Source organism: Mesoplodon bidens (assembly GCF_964165515.1).
Source record: "Mesoplodon bidens genome assembly, chromosome: 11".
Taxonomy (NCBI): Eukaryota; Metazoa; Chordata; class Mammalia; order Artiodactyla; family Ziphiidae; genus Mesoplodon; species Mesoplodon bidens.
In genome coordinates, this window is record NC_138167.1 from 8,695,695 (window position 1) to 8,720,323 (window position 24,629).

Below are 24,629 nucleotides of genomic sequence, written 5' to 3' on the forward strand. Positions count from 1 at the left end.
AGCATTAACATAAAACCTAAGATCAATACCGAAAAACTGTTTGATAAAATATATTTTTAAATGCATAAGTTTAAAATATAATTTTAAATACGCTTCATCATGCTAATTACCAAATGATGCCATTTGTCTGCATTCTATTTGCTTCCAGTTGCACAATTTAAAAAATAGCCATCTGACACAAAATAACTTTCAAAAAATTAAAAGAAATTTTAGAAGAACTGTTAAAGGGGGGGAGAGTGAATTTACACACACAAACACACTCAACACTAACTACAGAAATCAAAAATAATGAAAGACATTTCTTTGAGTGTTTGACCACACCCCCATTTAGGCCTCAGGAAAAATATACATATTCTTCACTAAACATCCCTTAGAAGATTAAATAACAGTACTTTCTACCTTCAAAGCACATTATTATTGATTCTTCCAGTATCCTTTACCAGCTGAGTCTTTGGCAAATTCAAACTTTAAATATTAGTAAATATTCAAGCCACGGAAACACTAATGTAAATACTTCTTAATCATACGGCAAACTTACTTCCTAAGACACTTATCAGACCTGCCACCCAGAAGTAAAACTCAGTTTTAGGGGACAAAATGAGAATGATTCATTTACTTATTAAATTATCAGCTCCTGAATATTCAATAGTTGCCTATAAATTCATCTCCCTTGACTATCATTATCCCTTAGAGAAATAAGATGCTACTCCAGAATTGTGATCATCTATTTTATCCACCCATCCTCCGTAAGGGTTCTGTGGCCCTTCTAATTCCTTTACCACTCTTTCCCTCTCCACATACATACTACATAATGCAAATAAACATGCTTTGAAAAAGGAAAACTTCTCTCTCCTAAGTTTTCTCTCCTTAAATAAAATAGTAAATCCTTAAAGATATTCCCCCTCTCCCCAAGAAGAACACAAAAAGCAGAGCTCTGAACATACTAACCATTTAACAGATATTTGGGGAAATTTCCATCATCACCCTTAGAGTTATAAGATTGAATCTGTCAAAAATGGGGGAAAAAAAGAACTATTTATCTTTTCATCAACATATTACTCCCTAATAACCACTGAAAGCACCAAAACCCTGTGTGTTCTGTGAAGCAGTAACCTCAGAAACATTTCAACACTCCCTGAGACTTAACGAACTTTGCTGGCAAAACAGATTCCATTTCTCAAAAATACCTTGCAAGTTCTCAAGAAGCAAATTCTTCAATCAACACAGTTTACCGCACATTCAACATCTGTGACCTCCTTGGAACACACAAACCTTTTTCCTACCACTAGAGTCAGTATAATATTTTCTGATGCTTTATTAAAAGACCATCTGACTTTAGCAGATACCTCTTAATGCCCCTCTAAAAATACATTTTTTATGTATTATATAAAGTATACATAATATATATGTGTTTTCTAGAACTTCTCACCCTAAAATTTCACTCACCATTGCCCATGTTACCTTTTATAGTCAGAAAAGACTTTTCATTTTCCTATAACATTGTATCTTCTTTAACTTTTGTCACCAAAAAGGGCCTGATATCAAGAGCATATATAAACCTTTCTTTCATTATTCCCGAATTTTAATTTATTACATAATATTAATCCACTGCCTTCTATAAATGAGTTTTAAAGCATTCCAACATACTTGAAAGTCAAAGAAAATGAAGTACTAAAAGAGTTATTCACAGGTTATTTATCTTTAGATTTTAAACAATTATTAGTAACTCACTTCAGGTTCATGTTTAGTTATCTATACCTAGCCATGACAGACTCTGGCATGACAATGTATTCAATAGATAAACAGCAAGGAATTGTGTATGGCAGGACTGAAACACAGTAACAGAGAAGCACCTGAGGACACAGTTCACATTTTATAGTAAGATCTGCCCATAGCTTTAAGTTTCTCTTCTATTAGAAAATAAACTTTTGGACTTCCCTGTTGGGGTCCAGTGGTTAAGACTCCGCACTTGCACTGCAGGGGGTGCGGGTTTGATCCCTGGTTGGGGAAGTTCCACATGCCACGCCCGGTGTGGCCAAAAAAGAAAAAAGTAATAGGATACCATGGTCTCCCTATACATTGTGTTGCCCAAATTAGAGACAGCTTTCTGAAAAATCAGTGGTTCTGTACAGAATATCTGCACTAAAAATATATGTATAATAAAAACACAAATATTTACGAAGAAAATAAACTCTTATGGCAAATACATGTCTAGCTAACTAAAAATGAGTTATTTAACAACCTAATTTTTATTTTTCATTCAACACTGACATATTAAAAAAAATCAGTTTAATATAAAAAACACTAGCATTACAAAACAATTGTGTATATAATAAAAGGTATAAGATTCAGAAGATTTTTTTACATAATCTTGAGCTATCAAATACTACTCATTATCATTCCTTCTTCTCCGCCTTCTGATTATCCTCATAATTATAAAAAATAAATGCAGAAGAAAAACCAAGAACTATAAACATGGCTATCCCATAAGTGATACTAGAAACACAAAACTATTTACAGACACACCTTACTTTCAGAACATGACCTAACTTCCCACATTCAAATCTACTTGACAAAGAAGCCCAAAGAATCTAAAACTGGGGTCTGATGTTTCTTTTCTCTTGGAGGTAAGGGGTGTCTGTGCTAATGGAGAGAAAACAGCCAAGAGAAGGAGATACAATAACCTTTGTACATGATGCAAAACTTACCCACTTGAAGGATCTAAGGCAATAGCTCTAGGTTGATCCAACTCTTGCCAAAATAAAACTTTTCGTAAAGATCCATCTAAATTAGAAACTTCAATACGATTAGTTTCAGAATCTGTCCAGTACAATTTTTCTCCAAGCCAATCACATGCCAGCCCATCAGGGGACAATAATCCAGAAACAACAACATTCTGTACACTCTCAGTTTTGTTGAACTCTGTTCGTTTAATGGCTTCTTCGCTGACATCACTCCAGTATATCAAGCCATGACCAAACACAAAGTCCACCGCAGCTGCATCCTCCAAGCCTCCAACTACAATCGTAGCATTCTCTTTGCCATTTGCAGCATCAACCAATCGCAAGTCCCGTCTGTTTGCATAAAGCAACAAAGGGGCCGCTAGAACAAAAAAAGAAAAATACGTAAGTCAAAACAAAGGAAATGTCTTGATTCCTACAAATTGAGTTTCAAATCAGTGTTAGTGAGCAAATACTATCAAAAATAAAGAGTAAATAAATGTACAGAAAACTGTCAAAATCTTTTCACAAAGCATTACTTTTGCACCATTTTAAATACAAAAGAGTTGCAAGAGGGGAAATTAATCCTACCAGGACAGTCTTTTCTTGTTAAAATGTCTGTCAGATAAAATTTTTAAAAGTCTGGTCATTCCAAGAACTGGCAAGGATATGGAGCCAGTGGACCACTCATACTCTCCTGGCGGGGGGGCTGTGAAATGGTGCAACATCTTTGGAAAGCAGTTTGGCAGTTTCTTAAAAGACTAGATATTTACTTCAGAGAAATAAAAGTATATGTCAATACAAAGACCTGTGCATGAGGTTCACAGCAGCTTCTTTGTAATAACCCAAACTGGAACCAACCCAAATGTCATCAACAGACTAATGGATGAACAAACAGTGATATATCCAAACAACAAAAAGTAATGGGGACCAAGACTGTACCAGGAAGAAATAGAGAATATGAACAGACCAACACAAGTAATGAAATTGAAACTGTGATTAAAAATCTTCCAACAAACAAAAGTTCAGGACCAGATAAGATGGCTTCACAGGTGAATTCTATCAAACATTTAGAGAAGAGCCTACACCCATCCTTCTGAAACTCTTCCAAAAAATTGCGGAGGAAGGAACACTCCCAAACTCATTCTATGAGGCCACCATCACCCTGATACCAAAACCAGACAGAGACACCACAAAAAAAGAAAACTACAGACCAATATCACTGATGAATATAGATGCAAAAATCCTCAACAAAATACGAGCAAACAGAATCCAACAACACATTAAAAGGATCCTACACCATGATCAAGTGGGATTTATCCCAGGGATGCAAGGATTCTTCAATATATGCAAATCAACCAGTATGATACACCATATTAACAAACTGAAGAATAAAAACCATATTATCATCTCAATAGATGCAGAAAAAGCTTTTCACAAAATTCAACACCCATTTATGATAAAAACTCCAGAAAGTGGGCATAGAGGGAACCTACCTCAACATAATAAAGGCCATATACGACAAACCCACAGCAAACATCATTCTCAATGGTGAAAAACTGAAAGCATTTCCTCTAAGATCAGGAACAAGACAAGGATATCCACTCTCACCACTATTATTCAACATAGTTTTGGAAGTCCTAGCCTTGGCAATGAGAAAAAGAAATAAAAGGAATACAAATTGGAAAAGAAGAAGTAGAACTGTCACTGTTTGCAGATGACATGATACTATACACAGAGAATCCTAAAGGTGCCACCAGAAAACTACTAGAGCTAATCAATGAATTTGGTAAAGTTGAAGGATACAAATTAATGCACAGAAATCTCTTGCATTCCTATACACTAATGATGAAAAATCTGAAAGAGAAATTAAGGAAACGCTCCAATTTACCATTGCAACAAAAAGAATAAAATACCTAGGAATAAACCTACCTAGGGAGACAAAAGACCTGTATGCAGAAAACTATAAGACACTGATGAAAGAAATTAAAGTTGATACCAACAGATGGAAAGATATACCATGTTCCTGGATTGGAAGAATCAATACTGTGAAAATGACTATACTACCCAAAGCAATCTACAGATTCAATGCAATCCCTATCAAATTACCAATGGCATTTTTTATGGAACTAGAACAAAAAAAAAATCTTAAAATTTTTATGGAGACACAAAAGACGCCGAATAGCCAAAGCAGTCTTGAGGGAAAAAAACTGAGCTGGAGGAATCAGACTCCCTGATTTCAGACTATACTACAAAGCTACAGTAATCAAGACAATATGGTACTGGCACAAAAACAGAAACATAGATCAATGGAACAAGACAGAAAGCCCAGAGATAAACCCACGCACCTACGGTCAACTCATCTATGACAAAGGAGGCAAGGATATACAATGGAAAAAAGACAGTCTCTTCAATAAGTGGTGCGGGGAAAACTGGACATCTACATGTAAAAGAATGAAATTAGAACATTCCCTAAAACCATACACAAAAATAAACTCAAAATGGATTAGAGACCTAAATGTAAGACCAGACACTATAAAACTCTTAAAGGAAAACACAGGAAGAACACTCTTTGACATAAATCATAGCAAGATCTTTTTTGATCCACCTCCTAGAGTAATGGAAATAAAAACAAAAATAAACAAATGGGACCTAATTAAACTTAAAAGCTTTTGCACAGCAAAGGCAACCATAAACAAGACAGAAAAAAAACCTCAGAATGGGAGAAAATATTTGCAAACGAATCAACGGACAAAGGATTAATCTCCAAAATATATAAACAGCTCATGCAGCTCAATATTAGGAAACAAACAACCCAATCCAAAAAATGGGCAGAAGACCTAAATAAACATTTCTCCAAAGAAGACATACAGATGGCCAAGAGGCACATGAAAAGCTGCTCAACACCACTAATTATTAAAGAAATGCAAATCAATGAGGTATCTACAATGAGGTATCACCTCACACCAGTTAGAATGGGCATCATCAGAAAATCTACAAACAACAAATGCTGGAGAGGGTGTGGAGACAAGGGAACCCTCTTGCACTGCTGGTGGGAATGTGAATTGATACAGCCACTTTGGAGAACAGTATGGAGGTTCCTTAAAAAACTAAAAATAGAATTACCATATGACCCAGCAACACCACTACTGGGCATATATCCAGAGAAAGCCATAATTCAAAAAGACACATGCACCCCAATGTTCACTGAAGCACTATTTACAGTAGTCATGTCCTGCAAACAACCTAAATGCCCATCGACAGACAAATGGATAAAGAAGATGTGGTACATATATACAATGGAATATTAGCCATAAAAAGGAACAAAACTGGGTCATTTGTTGAGACATGGATGGATCTAGAGACTGTCATAGAGTGAAGTAAGTCAGAAAGAGAAAAACAAATATCATATATTAACGCATATATGTGGAACCTAGAAAAATGGTACAGATGAACCGGTTTGCAGGACAGAAACTGAGACATGGATGTAGAGAACAAACGTATGGACACTAAGGAGGGAAAGCGGCAGGGGGTGGTGGTGTGATGAATTGGGAGATTGGGATTGACATGTATACACTGATGTGTGTAAAATGCATAACTAATAAAAATCTGTATAAAAAATAATAAAATTAATTTCAAAAAAAAAAGTAATGGGGACTTCCCTGGTGGTGCAGTGGTTAAGAATCTGCCTGCCAATGCAGGGGACACAGCTTTGAGCCCTGACCCGGGGAAATCCCACATGCCGCGGAGCAACTAAGCCTGTGCACCACAACCACTGAGCCTGTGCTCTAGAGCCCACAAGCCACAACTACTGAGCCCGCATGCCACAACTACTGAAGACCACGCGCCTAGAGCTTGTGCTCCACAAGAGAAGCCACCGCAATGAGAAGCCTGCACACCACAACGAAGAGTAGCCCCTGCTCGCCGCAACTAGAGAAAGCCCGCACGCAGCAACGAAGACCCAATGCAGCCAAACATAAATTTAAAAAAAAAAAAAAAAAGTAATGAACTATTGGGAATTCCCTGGCAGTCCAGTGGTTAAGACTCCGTGCTTCCACTATAGTGGGCATGGGTTCAATCCCCAGGCAGGAAACTAAAATCCTGCGTGCCACACGGCATGCCAAAAAAAAAAAGGAATGAACTATTTGTGTAATTTGGGTGAATCTCAAAATAATTATGCAGAATAAAATAAGTCAGAAAAAAAGTGTATATATTGCATACTCCATTTATATAAAATTTTAGAAAATTCAGATTAATCTATTGTAACAAAAAGCAGATCGGTGGTTGTCTGGAGGTGGGGAGAGAGGGTGAAAAAGAAGAGGAGGAGGGATGATAAAGGGGCATGGGGAAACTTTTGTAGGTGATGGTTATATCACGCAGACTGTGATGATGGCTCCAGAAGTGCATACATATATCAAAACTTATTAAACTTTAAACTTTACGTATGTGCAATTTGTTGAATTATACCTTAATAAAACAGTCTGGCAGATATAGTTCTTAATACAACTATTTTTATTGTTTTATATTATTATTAGAATGATCTTTGAATAAGACCTAATACCAAAACTAAATATAAAGCCTATCCGAAAGAGATATTTAACTCTGAGAAAGCTCTTGAAGGTGTTAGGACCAAAGTAGTATAAATGCTTCTTTTTTTTTTTTTTTTTTTCACCCAAAATATGCGTTTTGGTTTTTTTAAAGCATTTACTCCAAGCTTCTGACATCTACTTTCCTGGTATCAACAGTAATTAAAGATCTAGAGCACCACTATCCAACAGAAATTTCTATGATGATAGAAGTGTTCTCTCCACTGTGCAATACAATAGCCACTGGCCACATGTGGCTATGGAGCACTTAAAAGATGGCTAGTATGGCTAAAAAAATAAATTTTTAATTTTATTTAATCTTAATTCATTTAAATTTAAGTAGACAAGTGGTCGTATGGATAGCACAGATCTAGAGGCTGAGATGAAGAACACAGACGAGGCAGCAAAAATAAGACCAGAGTTACGATGCGATAATCTACATGATCTTCTCTCACAATTACTTACTAAAGGTCTAAAACAGTCATCCGAAGCCAAGACCAAGTGCCACTGAAAACTAACCACTCCCTCTTTAAGAAAGTAATTCTTTTAAAAAATTAAGGTGCTCAAAAACAGTAAAGAAAAAAGTGATGTTTAAGCAAGTTTATGGGTTGTGTCTGCCAAATGGAGTTATGAAGTCCACTATTTTCATCAGTAAGCACAACATGAACTTCCCTTCTAACTAAGCTTAAGTCCAACTTTCTTAGTCAAAAACAGATGGGCGGACAGCTTTTTTAAAAAGTGACTAAGAGCCCTTTCTGCTTATTCTGCGTACCTACAGCTGCTATTGGCAAATTAGTAAATTTCCCTCACAGATTCACTTTTAGCTCATTTCAGGCCTTCATACAGCACACTGATTTATCAGTCCACATAGAGTTCACTGCGCTTATACTGAGCCCCTCATATTATGCGCCAATTATAAAAATCAGAAGAAAGGTCAATATTAGTTAAGGGTACAATGTTAAGTACTGCACAAGGCTGAGAAATAGCCCCAGAGCATTTACAATTTAAAATCCAAGAGTGATGATAATCTGATATTTATTTGGCACCTTTCTTTATGGCACTTTCCTTGGAAAACTATACCAAATCTGCATATGGCATTAAGTGCCAGCTAAATGTCTTTTATGGGTTTCAAGTCAAACATTAATATTTCTACTAAATACATGGTCTACAAAGTCCAAAGAACCTTTCTGGTCATTTAAGGCCTCACAAGCCTTAAGAGTACCAAAAAAAGGGGGGGTGGGGGGGAGGGTGAGAACAAGTTAATTTAAGTTAGCAGTAGTGCTTATAATTGAGGATTTCTAAAGGACTATACATAAACCTATACACACCGTTAAAAGAAATCCCAGATTTCATCCTGTCCAACCACCCTTCTGATACTTCAATACTTTCCACAATATTGTCACCAATATCTACTTAGCAATACATTAAATGGGACATCTGAAAGGTATAATTTGATTTGTAATACTGTTTTAATCTACTAAAGAAATACACTGGGTCCACACACACTTGCCCCTAGTTGTAGCGTATGTGCCATGCACTCAGTATCTTCCACTCCAAAGCACTTACCTTCAGACTTCCTAATACCCAGATAACCCAAATAACCACCTTCATATCTCTTTAGTGAACCTTCACAGGTGCTTAGAAATCCTTATTTTCCTTTATTAACTTCCTACCAATCTTTCCCTAGTGCCTTTCTAAACTTTTTCTGCTTTCCTGAAGACAAATTCCATGCTTTGAATCCTTCATCCCAGATCATCTCACAAAGTAATCTCAGTGAAGCAGGAAGCAAGGTAAGTGTCATACATCCCCAACATCTTACTTTAAACTTCTCAAAAATCTCTCTAGATCCCACCCATCCTCCTCTATTTTGTCCTCAGTCTCAAATGACAACTTGCCCTTCCTCCTTTCTTAGTCTATACCTATGTTTGCTAAGTGGGAGGGAAGATCTGAAACTAAAAGACAGATGAAGCATGATCAGAGGAATAATAGTATAGTATAGTGTGCAGAACATTCTACATAGGTGGGGATATGGTCAACATTTTTGAATGCTGCAGAGAAGAATAAGGACTGAGAAAAGGCCAGCTGGATTTGGTTATGAAGACTTGGAGAAAGCAGTTTCAGCTGAGTGATAGGTGGGAAGTTAGACTAAAGGAGTTAATAACTAATGGGTGGTTATATGAAGTGTATACCAATACTGTAAGGTTTTGTGATTAATATAATTATTCTCTTGGTGGCAGCAAGGTTAGCTTTATTAAAACAAAGCTTTCTGAGAGCAGGGACCTGGCAGGAGCCATGGGAGATTCAAGAAACAGGATACTGAGATGGCCAACAAGAAGTTATATGCGTAGAACTGAGGCTTAGGCTGGAGGTGATGACTTGAAAATTACCTGAATAGAGTTGCTGGTTAACCAGGTGAACTTGGATAATCTTCTCTTCTACACTCTCTTACTTAGGGAACAACACAGAGTGTAGATGAGAAAATTATCTAAGTTTGCCGTCTCTTCCTGCCATAAAATTAAATGCATCACCTTTCCCCCAAAGAAAACCCTCAAGAGTCAATGGTAACACAATTTTCCTAATCCTACTGGTGTGCCATGGAGCCATCCTTGACACCCACCTTTCTCCCCCCATCTGCCAATCACTCACTGTCTTGTTGATTCTCCTTTAGCATGTCCTTAAATTTGCCTCTTCTCTTCCATTTTTTAGAACCACTAGCCTACTCTAGACCTCCATAACCTCAGGCCTAAACTACCTCAATAGTAAATGATCTCAACACTCTCCCTTCCCTTTTCTACTTCTAAGACTTCTTTATCCAACTCAAAAAGGTTTCTGATTTCCTGTGCCTAAAATTAAAAGCCTCAATACCTCAGGCCTCCACCGGGTGCTTTCTACCTATGACTCTTAACTTACCTTTTATAGTCTCTGCGTCATACAAACTAGTTTTTAACACATTAACTTGTGAGCACATCATACTCTATCACCAGTGTATTCATTTTCCTGCACGCTCCATATTTCTCTAACCTTATCCAGCAAGCAAATCCTTCAAGGCCAGATTCAAACCTTATCTATTCCAAGAATCTTTCCAATTGCCTCAGCTTTCCTTCTTTGCACCCTTACAGTCTTCACCACCTATTTGATATTAGCATTTTTTTAGGTATATTTCCTTCTTCAACTAGGACCTCTGCCACTTGGAAACAGGAGCCATACCTTTTAACTAATTTGGGGAATCCCTATCACAGTTCACTGTATGACGGCCATATAAAAAACATTTATTAATATTTAAAAGGAATTTTTTAGAACCTGATGTAAAAACATACTTGTCATAAACGGTAAAGGATTTTACATTAAGTACTGGCCAAATGCATACAAATGCCCAACTTACACACTGACTTGGAGGCTTCTGTGCCCTAAACTTCGGCTAGCTCTAACCTTAAGCAAGACAATCCAGAACATCCTCTCTTAAGGACTCGTTTGAAGTATCAGCTGACCATACACACAAAAAAAATCTCCTGTTAAAACTACCCTGGTCATGTCATCTGCTAACCTCTACCCACTTGTCCCACTTTCCCACAAAGATCCTGCTGGCACTATTCATTTCTACATATAAGAGTAAAGCCTTTTTGGGTTTGCTTCTGAGATACCTGCATACCTTGTGGTCATTCTCCTTATTGCAAAAGTCTTTTTTAATAAAGGCTCACCTTACCAAGCAGGCATTTATTTGTATTTGACATCTGTATAGTGAGTGACATGACTTGGATGGGTATTGACCTCACCTATGGACCCATGCCATCCCCACCTCAATAATGACACTTTGTGAGTCATTTAAACTCCTCTCCTGCTCAGAGATTCAGGGATCTTTCCTTGAGTTCAACTCTTTAACCAGTGCTGCAGACCTCTTATCTGTTGCAACATGGTAAGAAGTTACCTTGATATTTTCCAGCAAAGAATTTTTTTCTTTGACTCTCTGAGTAGATAACCACACCCTAACTCTTGAGGGGGAATATTCCCAGCTCTTCTGTGAGGCCTCTTCTAACTTCCCTAACTCCTATAATGGAGATTACACAAGGGAATTTCCTTGGCTCTTCACAAGGGAATACCCTTTCCCAGTTCCTTTAAATTCTTATGTGTTCATCATCAAAAAGTCGTCAAACAATAAATGCTGGAGACAGTGTGGAGAAAAGGGAACCCTCTTGCACTGCTGGTGGGAATGTAAATTGATACAGCCACTATGGAGAACAGTATGGAGGTTCCTTAAAAAACTAAAAATAGAATTACCATACGACCCAGCAATCCCACTACAAGGCATATACCCTGAGAAAACCATAATTCATGAAGAGTCATGTACCACAATGTTCACTGCAGCTCTATTTACAATAGCCAGGACATGGAAGCAACCTAAGTGTCCATCGACAGATGAATGGATAAAGAAGATGTGGCACATATATACCATGGAATATTACTCAGTCATAAAAAGAAACAAAATTGAGTTATTTGTAGTGAAGTGGATGGACCTAGAGTCTGTCATACAGAGTGAAGTAAGTCAGAAAAAGAAAAACAAATACCGTATGCTAACACATATATATGGAATTTAAAAAAATGGTTATGAAGAACCTAGGGGCAGGACAGGAATAAAGACGCAGACTTAGAAAATGGACTTGAGGACACGGGGAGGGGGAAGGGTAAGCTGGGACAAAGTGAGAGAGTGGCAATGGACGTACATATATTACCAAATGGAAAATAGATAGCTAGTGGGAAGCAGCCGCAGAGCACAGGGAGATCAGCTGGGTGCTTTTGACCACCTAGAGGGGTGGGATAGGGAGGGTGGGAGGGAGACGCAAGAGGGAGGAAATATGGGGATATATGTATAGCTGATATTATACTCTAATAAAGATGTAAAAAAAAAAGAAAAAGAAAAAAAATTCTTATGTCTTGTTTAATTATCTAACCCAACAGGTAACTGTCACTCTATTGAGCACCCTCCGTCTTCTCCCACTGACCGACCACATGCTTCACTATTACAGCCCTAATTCAGTCCAGTATCTTCAAAAATGGCAAAATGTTACTAAAGACAATTTAGAACTTCAACGTCCTCCTTGGGAAACAGGATCTCCCTAAAACCTCTCCTCTCCCATCACCATCTCTCTTCCTTCCTCCATTTTACCAACCTCAACCTTCCCTTAAATCCTTTACCTATCCTCCTTTAATACCCCAGTCTCCTCCACCCCTCTATCCACCCTGTCAGACCTTTCCCTTCTTACTCCAACCCCTCAATTCCCTGTAGTCACTAGCACTTTAAGGCTCCCTTTTCCCCCCACTAGGGATTCATGAGGGGCTCAGGGACCTAAAGTTAGAAACACAAATTGGAAACAGGCTGGATCTTTTATCCACTCAAATGAGCTTCTGAGACACCCAAACAGCCCTTGGTCTCTCTTTGGTCCCTCACTCAAAATGTAGTCCACAGTCTCCATAAGATTACACGTCAGGGCAAAGCAAATCTGAAAAGTCTCCTCCACAAATAATGGTGGGAAGACTTTAGCCTTCACAGTGACTGGGTAGGTAACCTCAACCTGCCCTATCTGCCAGAAACACAAAGATAAAGGAAGGATAAGAACTAGCTCTTCTACATAAACCATCAGTGAGCTGAAACTTTCAAACTGACGCTATAAGCTATTTGTATGTTTTATGTACATATGTATGTATGTTATATATGTACATAAAATACTTCCCTACCTTCAGATGGTATTGTTTAGTATAATTTTAGATTATGAAATCCCTTGAAGGAGTTCTATTCTGATTAGCTTGAAGATAAATAGGTGCTCACAGGTTCTTTTTGGAGTGATGAAAATGTTTTAAAATTGATTGCGGTGATGGTGGCAGAACTATGTGAATAGACTAAAAACTACTGAACTGTACACGTGACATGGGTGAATTGTAATGGTGTGTGAATATCTCAATAAAGTTGTTAAAGTAACAACAAAAAGTGCTCATATAAAAGTACTTCTAAGATTTCCAGAAGTTAAGGAAATTAAAATTCTTAGAAACTAACCCAAGTGTTTTAAAAATCCAAGTGAACATACATTTAGGCAAATCTTTGGTATGTGAGACCAGTTTGATATTGTTGGTTTAATAAAAACATCTATGTCTTCTGAGTTATGGGCATTAAGTATAACACAAAAATAGGTTTTTATTCTACTTGAATATGTTCTTCCTAAATTTTTACAGGTTTATTGACAGAATAAACTAGCATTAAATCTACATTTGTACTTAGTCAAGTTGAATTATTATTCTGACAAATTGTACTTCAAAAGTAATTATATCTTGTAATAAGCCAACTTGAAGATAGTTTCCAAAATCTTTTAGTAACTTAAAACCTTAGACTTATGCTAAGTTAGTCCATGGATATTCATTAAATACCTAGGTCATTTCTAAGTAAGACAGAACACTGAAGCATAAGCATTTCAAGTTTATACAAGTTTTTGCCTCCTATTTTCATGGTACCAAGAAGCTACACATATTTGAGTCTATCAATGAACATATTCATTTTTGTCACATTGAGAAGTTGTACTATCTGGAAGTGCATGGCTATAAGAAGTTGTAATATGTATATTCATAAACTCTGCCAGTCTACTACAAAATGTTGGTGTATGACAGACAGTTCACAACTATCCACCTCATAGTTTTCTCTGTAAAATAGTAGTTACTGTAATTATAAGTTATAACCTTGTATGTAAATGAGACTGTAATAGAAATAATGACAGAAAGGAACAACTCTATACGCAGAATGTGTTTTTAAGGGAAAAAAAAAAAAAACGGTCCTAAAGTAAAATGACTAAGTGTTCCAGAATGAGAAAGAGGAACATGCAGAACAAAACCTGCATGGACAGAGAAAGTTATAACAAGTTGATGATAAAAAGAATTTTATTTGTCACAGTCAAAGCCAGCTAAGACTTGACAGGTTTATTTGTAAGATTTTCAGAAAGTGCTTCAGTATCAAACGTTATACTTGTATAAAACTAAAATCTGGTTTTCTACTAAAATGACAAAATTTTCTTGGGTTCTGATCCGCTGTTAATAAAGAGGTTATAAAAGGTTTTTCTTCGCTTTCTGAGTAATCAATCTCCTTAGAAGCCAAAAATTCGGTGTCTTTTCAGAATTTCCTGTACTTGGTGTTAATTTTATCATGTCTTATCATTTTAAAAAGTCTTCTCACTTTTGAAAGAGCTAAAGTTCTTTCCTATGTTCACTTTTAAAAAAATATTTTTTTGACACTGGTTAAATAGGTTGCCAGGTATTTTTTCTCACTGATCCATGATCCTATGTAATCGAATGTTCAAACCTCCTGACAACTTTTGACACTCTGCCTTTTCAAATTCAAATACTAGATGATGTCTTTTGCACCTACAACTGTCTTTAAAATTTCCCAAAGGGCCCCTGGAAGTTCACAAAGGATTAATTCTTTCACTTTGTAAGAAGAGAGGTACTAAAAATAATTGGTTTATTTGATCAATGTTATGATTTGCATGGGAAGCACTGTCAAATCAGAAGAGAGGCTTACCCTCCCTAGATTAAATCAGTATGGGTAAAATGTTAATACGATTATTTCAAAAACTGGATGAAGTTCCTAGAAATTTATCACTAGCCTCAGTGTTCACAATGTGTTTCCATTTCCTGAGTCCCAGTGGTGCTTTGTCTGATATTAGACAACAGTACAGAGTCATCAATTACAATTTTGATTTTTCTTTTTTATGATATTTTTTAATGTTACCTTGGTCACAATTTCACTTCTCTAATTTGAATACAGTATATAACTGGTAGGCCAGTGAGTGGTTCTCCACCAGGGATTCACTTAACCTACTTACTGAATTTTATTATACAGATGTTTAGGACTTATTCCAGACTTAACTAAAAATTTTTACTTGATAATCTTGACATATTCTTTTTTTTTTTTTTTTTTTTGCGGTACGTGGGCCTCTCACTGTTGTGGCCTCTCGCATTGTGAAGCACAGGCTCCGGACGCGCAGGCTCAGCGGCCATGGCTCACAGGCCCAGCCGCCCCGCGGCATATGGGATCTTCCCGGACCAGGACACGAACCCGCGTCCCCTCCATCGGCAGGCAGACTCTCAACCACTGCGCCACCAGGGAATCCCTCTTGATATATTCTTGATATGCTCTAACTATATGCTTCATGACACATTATGTCTCAGGATTACTGCATATCTTTAAGTCTTTTTCTGTATAACCTTTTTTAAAATAAGGTTAATCATTATGCTTATAGCTATCTTGCCTAAAACTTTTCTGGACTGATTTTATTTTGGTTTGCATGCCATAAAAACAACCAGGGCTTCCCTGGTGGCGCAGTGGTTGAGAGTCCGCCTGCTGATGCAGGGGACGCGGGTTCGTGCCCCGGTCCGGGAAGATCCCACATGCCGCGGAGCGGCTGGGTCCATGAGCCATGGCCGCTGAGCCTGCGTGTCCGGAGCCTGTGCTCCGCAACGGGAGAGGCCACAACAGTGAGAGGCCCGCGTACCGCAAAAAAAAAAAACAAACAAACAACCAAACTTATTCATCAACTGCATTATTATTTTTTTTTTTAGATTTTTAAATTTTATTTATTTATTTATTTTTGGCTGCATTGGGTCTTCATTGCTGCACATGGGCTTCCTCTAGTTGCGGCGAGCGGGAGCTGCTCTTCATTGTGGTTCGTGGGCTTCTTCTCATCACGGTGGCTTCCCTTGTTGCAGAGCACAGGCTCTAGGCGCACGGGCTTCAGTAGTTGTGGCTCGCGGGCTCTAGAGCACAGGCTCAGCAGTCGTGGCGCACGGACTTTGTTGCCCCATGGCATGAGGGATCTTCCCAGTACAGGGCTCGAATCCCTGTCCCCTGCATTGGCAGGCAGATTCTTAACCACTGCACCACCAGGGAAGCCCAACTGCATTATTTTTTATAACAAACTCTCATCAGATCTTTCACTTTTAAAACTACCCGTATAAGTCATCACCACCATTTTAAGTCTTTTGTCATCTACAGAGTGTTTTTTGTTTTACTTCGATGCTTCCCTGAAAGTGCCTGCAAATGAGCTACAGGCCAAGTGCTTGTCTTCAACAAAAAAAGGATTGTTGAAAGAGGACTATACCGGTAACTCCTGGGCACAAGCTTCTGATGGCATCACTTACATAACTTCAAGACTATACCAGTGGACTGAGTCAGGATTCCCAAAAAACTAGTGAAGCAGATGGATTCATGAGACTGTTAACCCAAGATCTAGCAGAACAAGAATTAATCACACAGGACTGAATAAACTGATGAAGGATGATTATGGGTTTTAAAATACTGCTGATGCTTTAATGTCCTATTTTCTGGATATAAGGAATTCATTTCTCATTTCTCTTAAGCTATCTATAATTCATTGACAATTTTAGCAGACTATGCTTTTGTAAACAGAAATAAAAACATTTATCTTTTTCTCCCTAATTCATCCATAATTCAAAAACAAAACTCTTATTTCAATGAGTATTCTTATTTTCATGGCAACATAGTTATTTGTATAGGTTCAATAAAAGTCTGTCCTCCCGGTTGGAAACATAATGCAACCAAGGCTTTGACTGGATGTCATATTTGAAAGTCATGTTCACTTAATCTAATACCACCAGTTACTTTTAAGGAGCTGTGATTGATTTTATGGAACAATGCTTACAGTTCCCTTGGGAAAACTAGACTGGTACCTAGCTTACAGTTCCCAGACTTACAGGTAAAGTAAGCAAGGTCAATTCCAGGCAGGCCCAGGAACCCTAGGATATTTTGGGGACCTTAGGAATTTACCCAAATCTATAGGTACTGCAAATGAAACCCAATGGTGAGTACTTGACTTAGCTTCCTGGCCTCAAGAGGCTTTTAAAAGTTCAATCCGGGGGCTTCCCTGGTGGCGCAGTGGTTGAGAGTCCGCCTGCCGATGCAGGGGACACGGGTTCGTGCCCCGGTCCGGTAAGATCCCACATGCCGCGGGGTGGCTGGGCCCGTGAGCCATGGCCGCTGAGCCTGCGCGTCCGGAGCCCGTGCTCCGCAACGGGAGAGGCCACAACAGTGAGAGGCCCGTGTACCGCAAAAAAAAAAAAAAAAAAAAAAAAAAAAAAGTTCAATCCAAGATTCCTTATAAAAAGTCCCTTTGAAGCAGACCTAAAATGCCTACACCTACATAAATAATGAGACCAATCTAATGAGACCAACTTCACAATGACTTTAGCCTACTTTGTTGTGGACTGAATGTCTGTGTCCCCCAAAATTCATATGTTGAAACCCTACACTCCCCCTCATGTGAATGTATTAGGAGGTGGGGCCTTTGGGAGGTAATTAGAATTAGATGAGGTCATAAGGGTAGAGTCCTCACAAACAGGATCAGCACCCTTATAAAAGTCCAGAGAGAGCTTGCTTCCTCTCCTCTCTGCCCTGTGAGGATACAAAGAGAGCTCAGCAGTCTGCAAACTGGAAGAGGGTCCTCAACAGAACCTGACCATATTGGCATCCTGCTGTTGGGTTACCAACCTCCAGAACTGTGAGAAATAAATTTCTGTTGCTTATAAGCCATCTAGTCTATAATGTTTTTGTTGTAGCAGCCTGAGCTGACTAAAACATATCCCTAAGACTGACAAATTTTCTTTTAAACAGCAGCAGGACTGACCAAGTGCTCACAACTACCCTTGCTTATCCACTGACTTGGCTTGACCAAACTTTAGTCAGGCTTTTCTCCTTTCCCACAAGCCCCTGAAGTTTGGCTTGCCCTAAATTTAAGCAAGCAGATGCTCTTAGGCTCCCTTAACAGCTCATTCCAAGCCATCAACTGACTGCAGTAAATAAAGAAAACTCCAGTTGAACTATCTTGACCATGCAATCTGCTCACCCTCGCCCACTCGGTCCCCACTCTCACAAAGTCTCTGCTAGTCCTGCTCACCCTTCTCCATAAAAGAAGAGTCTTTTTGTGTTTTATTTTGAGATGCCTGCAGATCCTACAGAAGAGCATTCTCCCTTTTGCAATAATCCTTTTGAATAAAGTCTCTCCTTACCTAAACCTGGACTAGTTTTTATTTTACAGTAATATGACAAACCACCTATGTGCAAACTCCAAAATTACAATGTTACTTACGTTCCCCTATCAAAAGTGATTGGTATCATTTTCAAAACCATATTAAGGTCCAGATGAAACTAGATGCATACAGAAAGCACTGCATGTAAAATTACTGCCCAGAGTACAAGCAATCTGGCCTTAGGTCAGTCATTCGTCTTTATAGTGTCAATTAATAATTTAAATTTTCACTTTTTTTTTCTTTTTTGCCTAAAAATATGATTTCACTTCACATCCCCAAGTGCTTGGCCCTTCCAAGCAAGGTATCACAGAAACAAAAATTAGCAAGTTACATTATAGCTAATAGGATCACAGCATTGAAGTACCTGAAATGTTCACCAAATTGAGCCCAGGTACATTTTAGTATTTTCCAGTCTCACATCTGCATGACTTTTTTGTGAGGACAGTCACTGCCACGAATAACACAAACAGCTTGAGAAACAAAAGCATGTGCTAATAATATCAAATAACAGTTTTCCTTGTATTTATGATGAATTATATTTTAAATGAATAATCTCAAAGGCAAATATCCTATTCTTTAGGTTGACTAGTCCATGTATCTGACTAAATTTCAAAGTTATTCACATGGAGCAGGGTTCTATTCATTAAGAGGAGGTCCTTTTACAGAAGATGTGTAAAAGACTCTCACACAAAGACTGAAATACACAACGCAGGAGCTCAGTATAGCATTTACCCATCCTACAGGGAGAAGTCCATCAACTGATTTTAATTATTATAAACAAATACAATAAAATTCTCAATTAGACAATACTTTGATAAAATTATTTTGCCCGTAAGTATGGACAACTTTTAAATAAGTAAATATGTATTATAATCAACCAAACTATTTATTCTCTAGCTTATTTATAATAATCACCTAAAAGTGTTCAAGTTGCGATCCTTTAGAAGGTAAAATAAATTTAGTAGATAGTGGCCATCTCGTTTATATAAAACAAAATAGAAAATATCAAAAGTAAAATTATTTTATGGAGTTTGTTCCAGTTGCAAAAGAATCAAGTTCAAAAACCACTGGTTTAAAACTGTCTAAAACAGTGCCCAGAACATAAATGTTTTACTCATCTTTACTGTGCATTAACGTTTCTTTTAAATTAGCCATCTTGACAATAGTGACCATTTACTCAAAGTCCACAGACTGTGCACTGTGCTATCCCTTTGCAAACACTTGATCAGTTCTCACAGAAATCTTGGAAGGTATTATCCCCGTCTAATAGTAGAAGAAATAGTAGAAGAAACTAAAGCTAAGTAACTTGTCCAAGGCTACATAAAGTGGTAGAAGATGAACCTGATTTGTCAACAAAGCCCATACTTTTCTGCTACAGTGCCCCTCTTTATCATCTTCTCTGAATATCAACTTGCAATAAAATTTCCATGATGAAAATGAATTTTCTCAGAGTATTTACCCATGGCCTAAGCAGAACTATAACCTGTATTACTTGTTTTTCCAATATATTCAATTTATAAATTCACATAAAATATTTTCCATTTATATACTCCTTCACAGAATCTTCTTTGATATTCAAAAAAGACAAACCTTTCTGATAGTCAAAGCATACATAACTATACAGAAAAGCATTTCAGTTCAGCAAATGGAAAAACCTCCAATTAAAGAAAAGAAAAATTCTCTGAAAAACTTAACCATGGGAAATCACTGTTAGGCCTGATGATAACAATGAGCTGAAACCCTGAAGTTTCATAACCAGTCAAATTATTTCCTAGTCAGATGAGCAAATCTAAAGCCAAGTAAGTGAGAAGGGATTAAAGTATCAGATTCAACTATATGAAATTATCATCAAATATCAATTCACATGACTCAACCTAACGCTTAAAGGGTTACCTAGTCCAGGTTCTCTCTACGTGTGTTGCTTGGAACAAAGGTTCAGCAGAATATTAAAAGGATTTACGAAAAAATTCATTGTCTACTTTGGGAAACAGTGGATTAAACAAAGTTAAAACTGGTCTCTACCTCAGAACCTCTCAGAGCCCTTAGTGTGTTAATATGAAGTGAGAACCTCCAAAAGGATTCATTATCCTAACGAAGGTGTACAGAGATTAGGTAACTTATCCAAGGTCACACAGCTAGCAAATGACAAACTTAGAATAAGAATCGAATTCTCCTGATTCCCACACCAAAATTCATTCTATCTTCCCAAGACGTCGTTATACCTGATACTAAACAATTTTCCAAGGACCACTCCTATAAAAATTTAAGATGGGAAACACTAGTGGCTTGTGCTGACAGTATTTACCAACACCCCACCAAAACAAATAACAACAACAAAAGGTAAGTAACAAAGAATTCTTATAAAACAACAAAGCCTTCTCAAAATAAGCTAGACATAGTATTTACAGATCATACACACTTATGGTATTCCAAAACTTATATTCTTATAAAAAATATTTCCTCTAAGAAATCAGAGCTATAATCTTTTCTAACCAGCACCTGGATGGAAGTAAGGATGGCAACCTAGACCGTGAGGTCCATGAGAGCAGGGCCCGTGTCGATTTTGCTCACCAATATACCATCAGAGCCTGATATATAGTAGGTATACCACACCTAATTGCTGAAAGAATGGACAATAAATCCCTACTCTAACATTAATTAGCTGTAGGATCTTGATCATGCTATAATCTCTCTGAATCTGAGTTTCCCCACTTGCAAATGAAGTAGTTAGACCAGAAGGATCAAGATCTCTTCTATCTTTAAGAATTTGTGACTCTCATACAAATTAAATCTCAAATCCCCAGCATTTGAGGATACGTCCACAATCAAAAATTATAACAAAAAATAACATTTGCAAATCACTTGATATTCAGTACATCATTTAATATACCCAACAAATTTGCAAATGTGCTTGGTATTACTACCCACATTTTACAAGTAAAGAAACTGGGGCCCAGAGAAACTCACTGACTGGACTAGAATCACAAAGTTATTAAGTAGTGAAGCACGGACTTTAAACCCAAGATTTTGGTGTTGAAATTCCCAAATCTTTCCATTACACCTTGACCTCTGATGATAGGGATAGGGATGCAGCCCAGATAACGACAGCATTACTCCCTGGCTTTCAGCTATTGATTTAACAGGGCCAGAGGACAAAAGGTCTCCCAAACTCTCCCATCATCCCATCTTCCCAATGTTAAAGTTCCAACTTTTCTGTGAAGAAAAATTACCTTAATGCAACAAACTAATCACATTTCTCCCTGGAGTCCAAGGTTATCTAATATTGCCATTTTAACAGAAGATGACATTATCATGGAATGAAAAGAATCTAAATTGTGAATAAAAATCTTTCACACTGAAAGACAGTTTTAGTTCAAAATATATACTCACAGTTAAGTACACTGAATTCAAAGACCACCTCATACCATTATTAGACTACATTTAAAATGAAAGCTTCACTTTTGGAAACTTTGCTTGCTAGTGTAAATGAGGCAATTTAAGCTATTAACTCTTCTAGGTCCTCTTAAACAATATCATACTTCACAATATTACTTCAAGTACAACTTCTTTTAATTCCAATAATGAATAAACCCAACTCTAGGCTCAAACGTCGTGTTGAACAAGTGGCATTTACATCATAACCTTCCCTTCCAAGAAACACAATTGGGCAACCAGAAACATCCCGGGTTATGGATTTCAATTTCTCAAAGACTTTAACCCATCAGCTGACTCTCCTATTTGTTAACTCTATTAATCTCCTGTCTTAAAATATATACATATTCTATGTCAAATATAATTGTTTTGCACAGCTATAGCAAAATCCCCTTTCGACAGGGAGTATACTATAACAAAATAAACATATACTTATTAAACCTCTCAAGTACATAACACTGCATTAAATTCTCTGCCATGAAAATGAAATGGGCACTAGCTTTCTGGAGTTTACAAATGGGCACTAGCTTTCTGGAGTTTACACGTGGAAATAATTTAGGATATGCTTACAGTGAGTCGTAATTAAGTAAAAGTAAGATACAACAGGCAGACGTAATAATCCTGAAGCGTAACTAAAGAAAAAAAATTCCTCCTCCAAAAAAATGTCAATCACCCTCATCTAAAATAAATATCCACTCAAAAATGGCACATCTGGCTCATTTATAGCACAAGACTATTAGTTTCTATCGTGTTCTGGAAACCTCAGTAAGTTTGCACACTTAACAAAAGTTTAGCCTCTTAAATTAATAGCTAAAAATCTCCTTAGACCCAAGAGTTTCCGTACCTGAAAAGAACTGACCGTGAACACAAGGAGAGTTTTAACAAAACCAAAGCTACAAAGTCATTGCATCAATCGGTACTTAAAATTCCTCTGCTGGTAAATGCCCCGTAGCATCAGAGTCATCACCACTTCACCACTGATAAGTCTGAGAAGAGCTGCTGAAATCTTGCGGGCCAGTGAAAAACCTCAGTGAACTGTCACAAAATAAAAGTCACAGCGTATGTGACAGCTTTGCAGGCCAATTACAAAACAAAAACAAAAACCCATAGGACCATCGAATTTACGCGATTCTGGGGGCAAATTATCTAGAATACCCTATGTTATTTACCAAAGTGCCAAGCAGTCCCCAGGGGAGCGCGGCAGATGATAACTTAGGTCCCAGGACAGGCTCCTCTCCACCAAGGATGACTCTCCTACTTGGTGCCAACTGTGCACTTGCATGCTCCGAAAATAGGGGCAAGTCCTGAATGCCAGGAGTTGCAAGGGCAACGCTTCTATTTTATTATGGCCTGAAGCCCGGGCGATTCCCAAGGCTGAACCTCTCGACCTTTAACCTCGGAGTCACTTTCCAACTGCGCTCTCACCCACGATCATTATATCCCCAACGGAAACCAGTTATTAGTTGTAACAAGGCCTGGAAAAATAGTAAGGGAGCTCTCAAAGTTCCCAGGACCGACACGGAAAAGGCGGGGGCTTCGAGGGAGAAGCCCAACGTGGAAGCATCTTGGGCTCCACCGTTCCGAGAGCCAAAATCCAGACAAAGCCCCTCGCCCCCGGTGACTCCAGGCAGAAAGAGACACACCGACCTTCAGTCACTCGGACAGAATGGGGCTCCGGGGGGTCGGGGTGTCACCCGGCCAGGGAGGCCGGACGGAGGCTCCGCTCTGCCCCGACGAGGTGGGCAAAGCGAGGCGGGGGCTGCAGCGTGGCCGGGCGGAGCACGTAGCCCCTTCTCCCGGGCCCCTCTCTCCCTCCTTCCCCACGACCAGGCCTCTCCCGGCTCCTCTTCCCCTGCTTCGCCTCCCTCCCTCCCCTCCCCCCCTCCGACACCGCAGAACGAGGCCCCCTCCCCCCCCAAAGCCCACCAACTTCCCCGTTCCCCCGCTTCTCCCCACCTCTCAGGAGCACGCAGAAACTGCAGGCCAGGAGGCTCCTCAGGACGGCCCCCATCTTCCCTTCTCGCGTTCGCTTCTCTCACCGGCGAGGGGCGGCCCGAAGAGGGGGAGGCGAGGAGCCGGGGCGGCCGCCGCAGCGGCAGGTCTGCACGCTCATGCTTCCCAGCTTTCCCGAGAGAGAAGAAAGAAAGGGGCCCGTCAAGGCTCCGCGCGCGCCGCCGCCGCCGCTGCCGCCCTCTCTATCGCGCCGCTCCGCCCGGGGCTCGCGCGACGCCAGCGTCTGCTTCCATGCCGCCGCCTCCTCCCTCGGCGCCCCGCTTCCCCCGCGCAGCTCCTCATTCAGCCTCTTCCTCTCACGCAGCGGCGCAGGGATATGCCTCCCGCCGCATTCACGAGTCGCCGCCGAGGTCTCCCTGCGCGCGGGCGAGCCCCCTCCCTCGGCGCCGCCTCCCGGGCACTCCAGAAAAGGAGAGGGGGAACGTGTGCGCGGCCTCGGCTGGGAGACCCCGGGAGACCTGCGGGGCGAGCTGAGGCGGGCGGGAGGGGAAAGGCCGCTCGGCGGCGCATTCCAATGGGATTCTTTCCCGGGCCGGCCCCTTCGGCCCTCCCCGCGGAGGGCGTGAAGCGACGTCGAACAACATCGGAGACGGCGTGGTCGGGACTACTTTCTGCGGCTCGGCCCGGCCGCCGCCTGAGCGGGTCTTTGTGCGGCCGCTGCCGGCCGAGTCAGGTGGGGCTCCCGGGCCACGCCGGCCGCCACCTGGGCCGGGGCCGCGAGGGGCGGCGGGGGACGGCGGGCCGGGGCGGGCGAAGCCGCAGGTCCACGCTCGGGGAGCCACGCGGGTCCCAACGCGGG

General features: G+C 39.5%; 1 protein-coding gene across 1 annotated transcript in view; it reads right to left on the reverse strand.

Moving 5' to 3' along the window:
• Positions 1-24,114, reverse strand: part of LRP6 (LDL receptor related protein 6) — a 178,613-nt gene extending 154,499 nt beyond the window's left edge. Inside the window, exons 1-2 of the mRNA XM_081248508.1 lie at positions 23,774-24,114; positions 2,709-3,102 (exon numbers count right to left, since the gene is read on the reverse strand). Coding sequence (XP_081104634.1) covers positions 2,709-3,102; positions 23,774-23,828 — 449 coding nt within the window. The 5' untranslated portion in view covers positions 23,829-24,114. The remainder of the gene's footprint in view (positions 1-2,708; positions 3,103-23,773) is intronic.
• Positions 24,115-24,629: the final 515 nt, after the last annotated feature.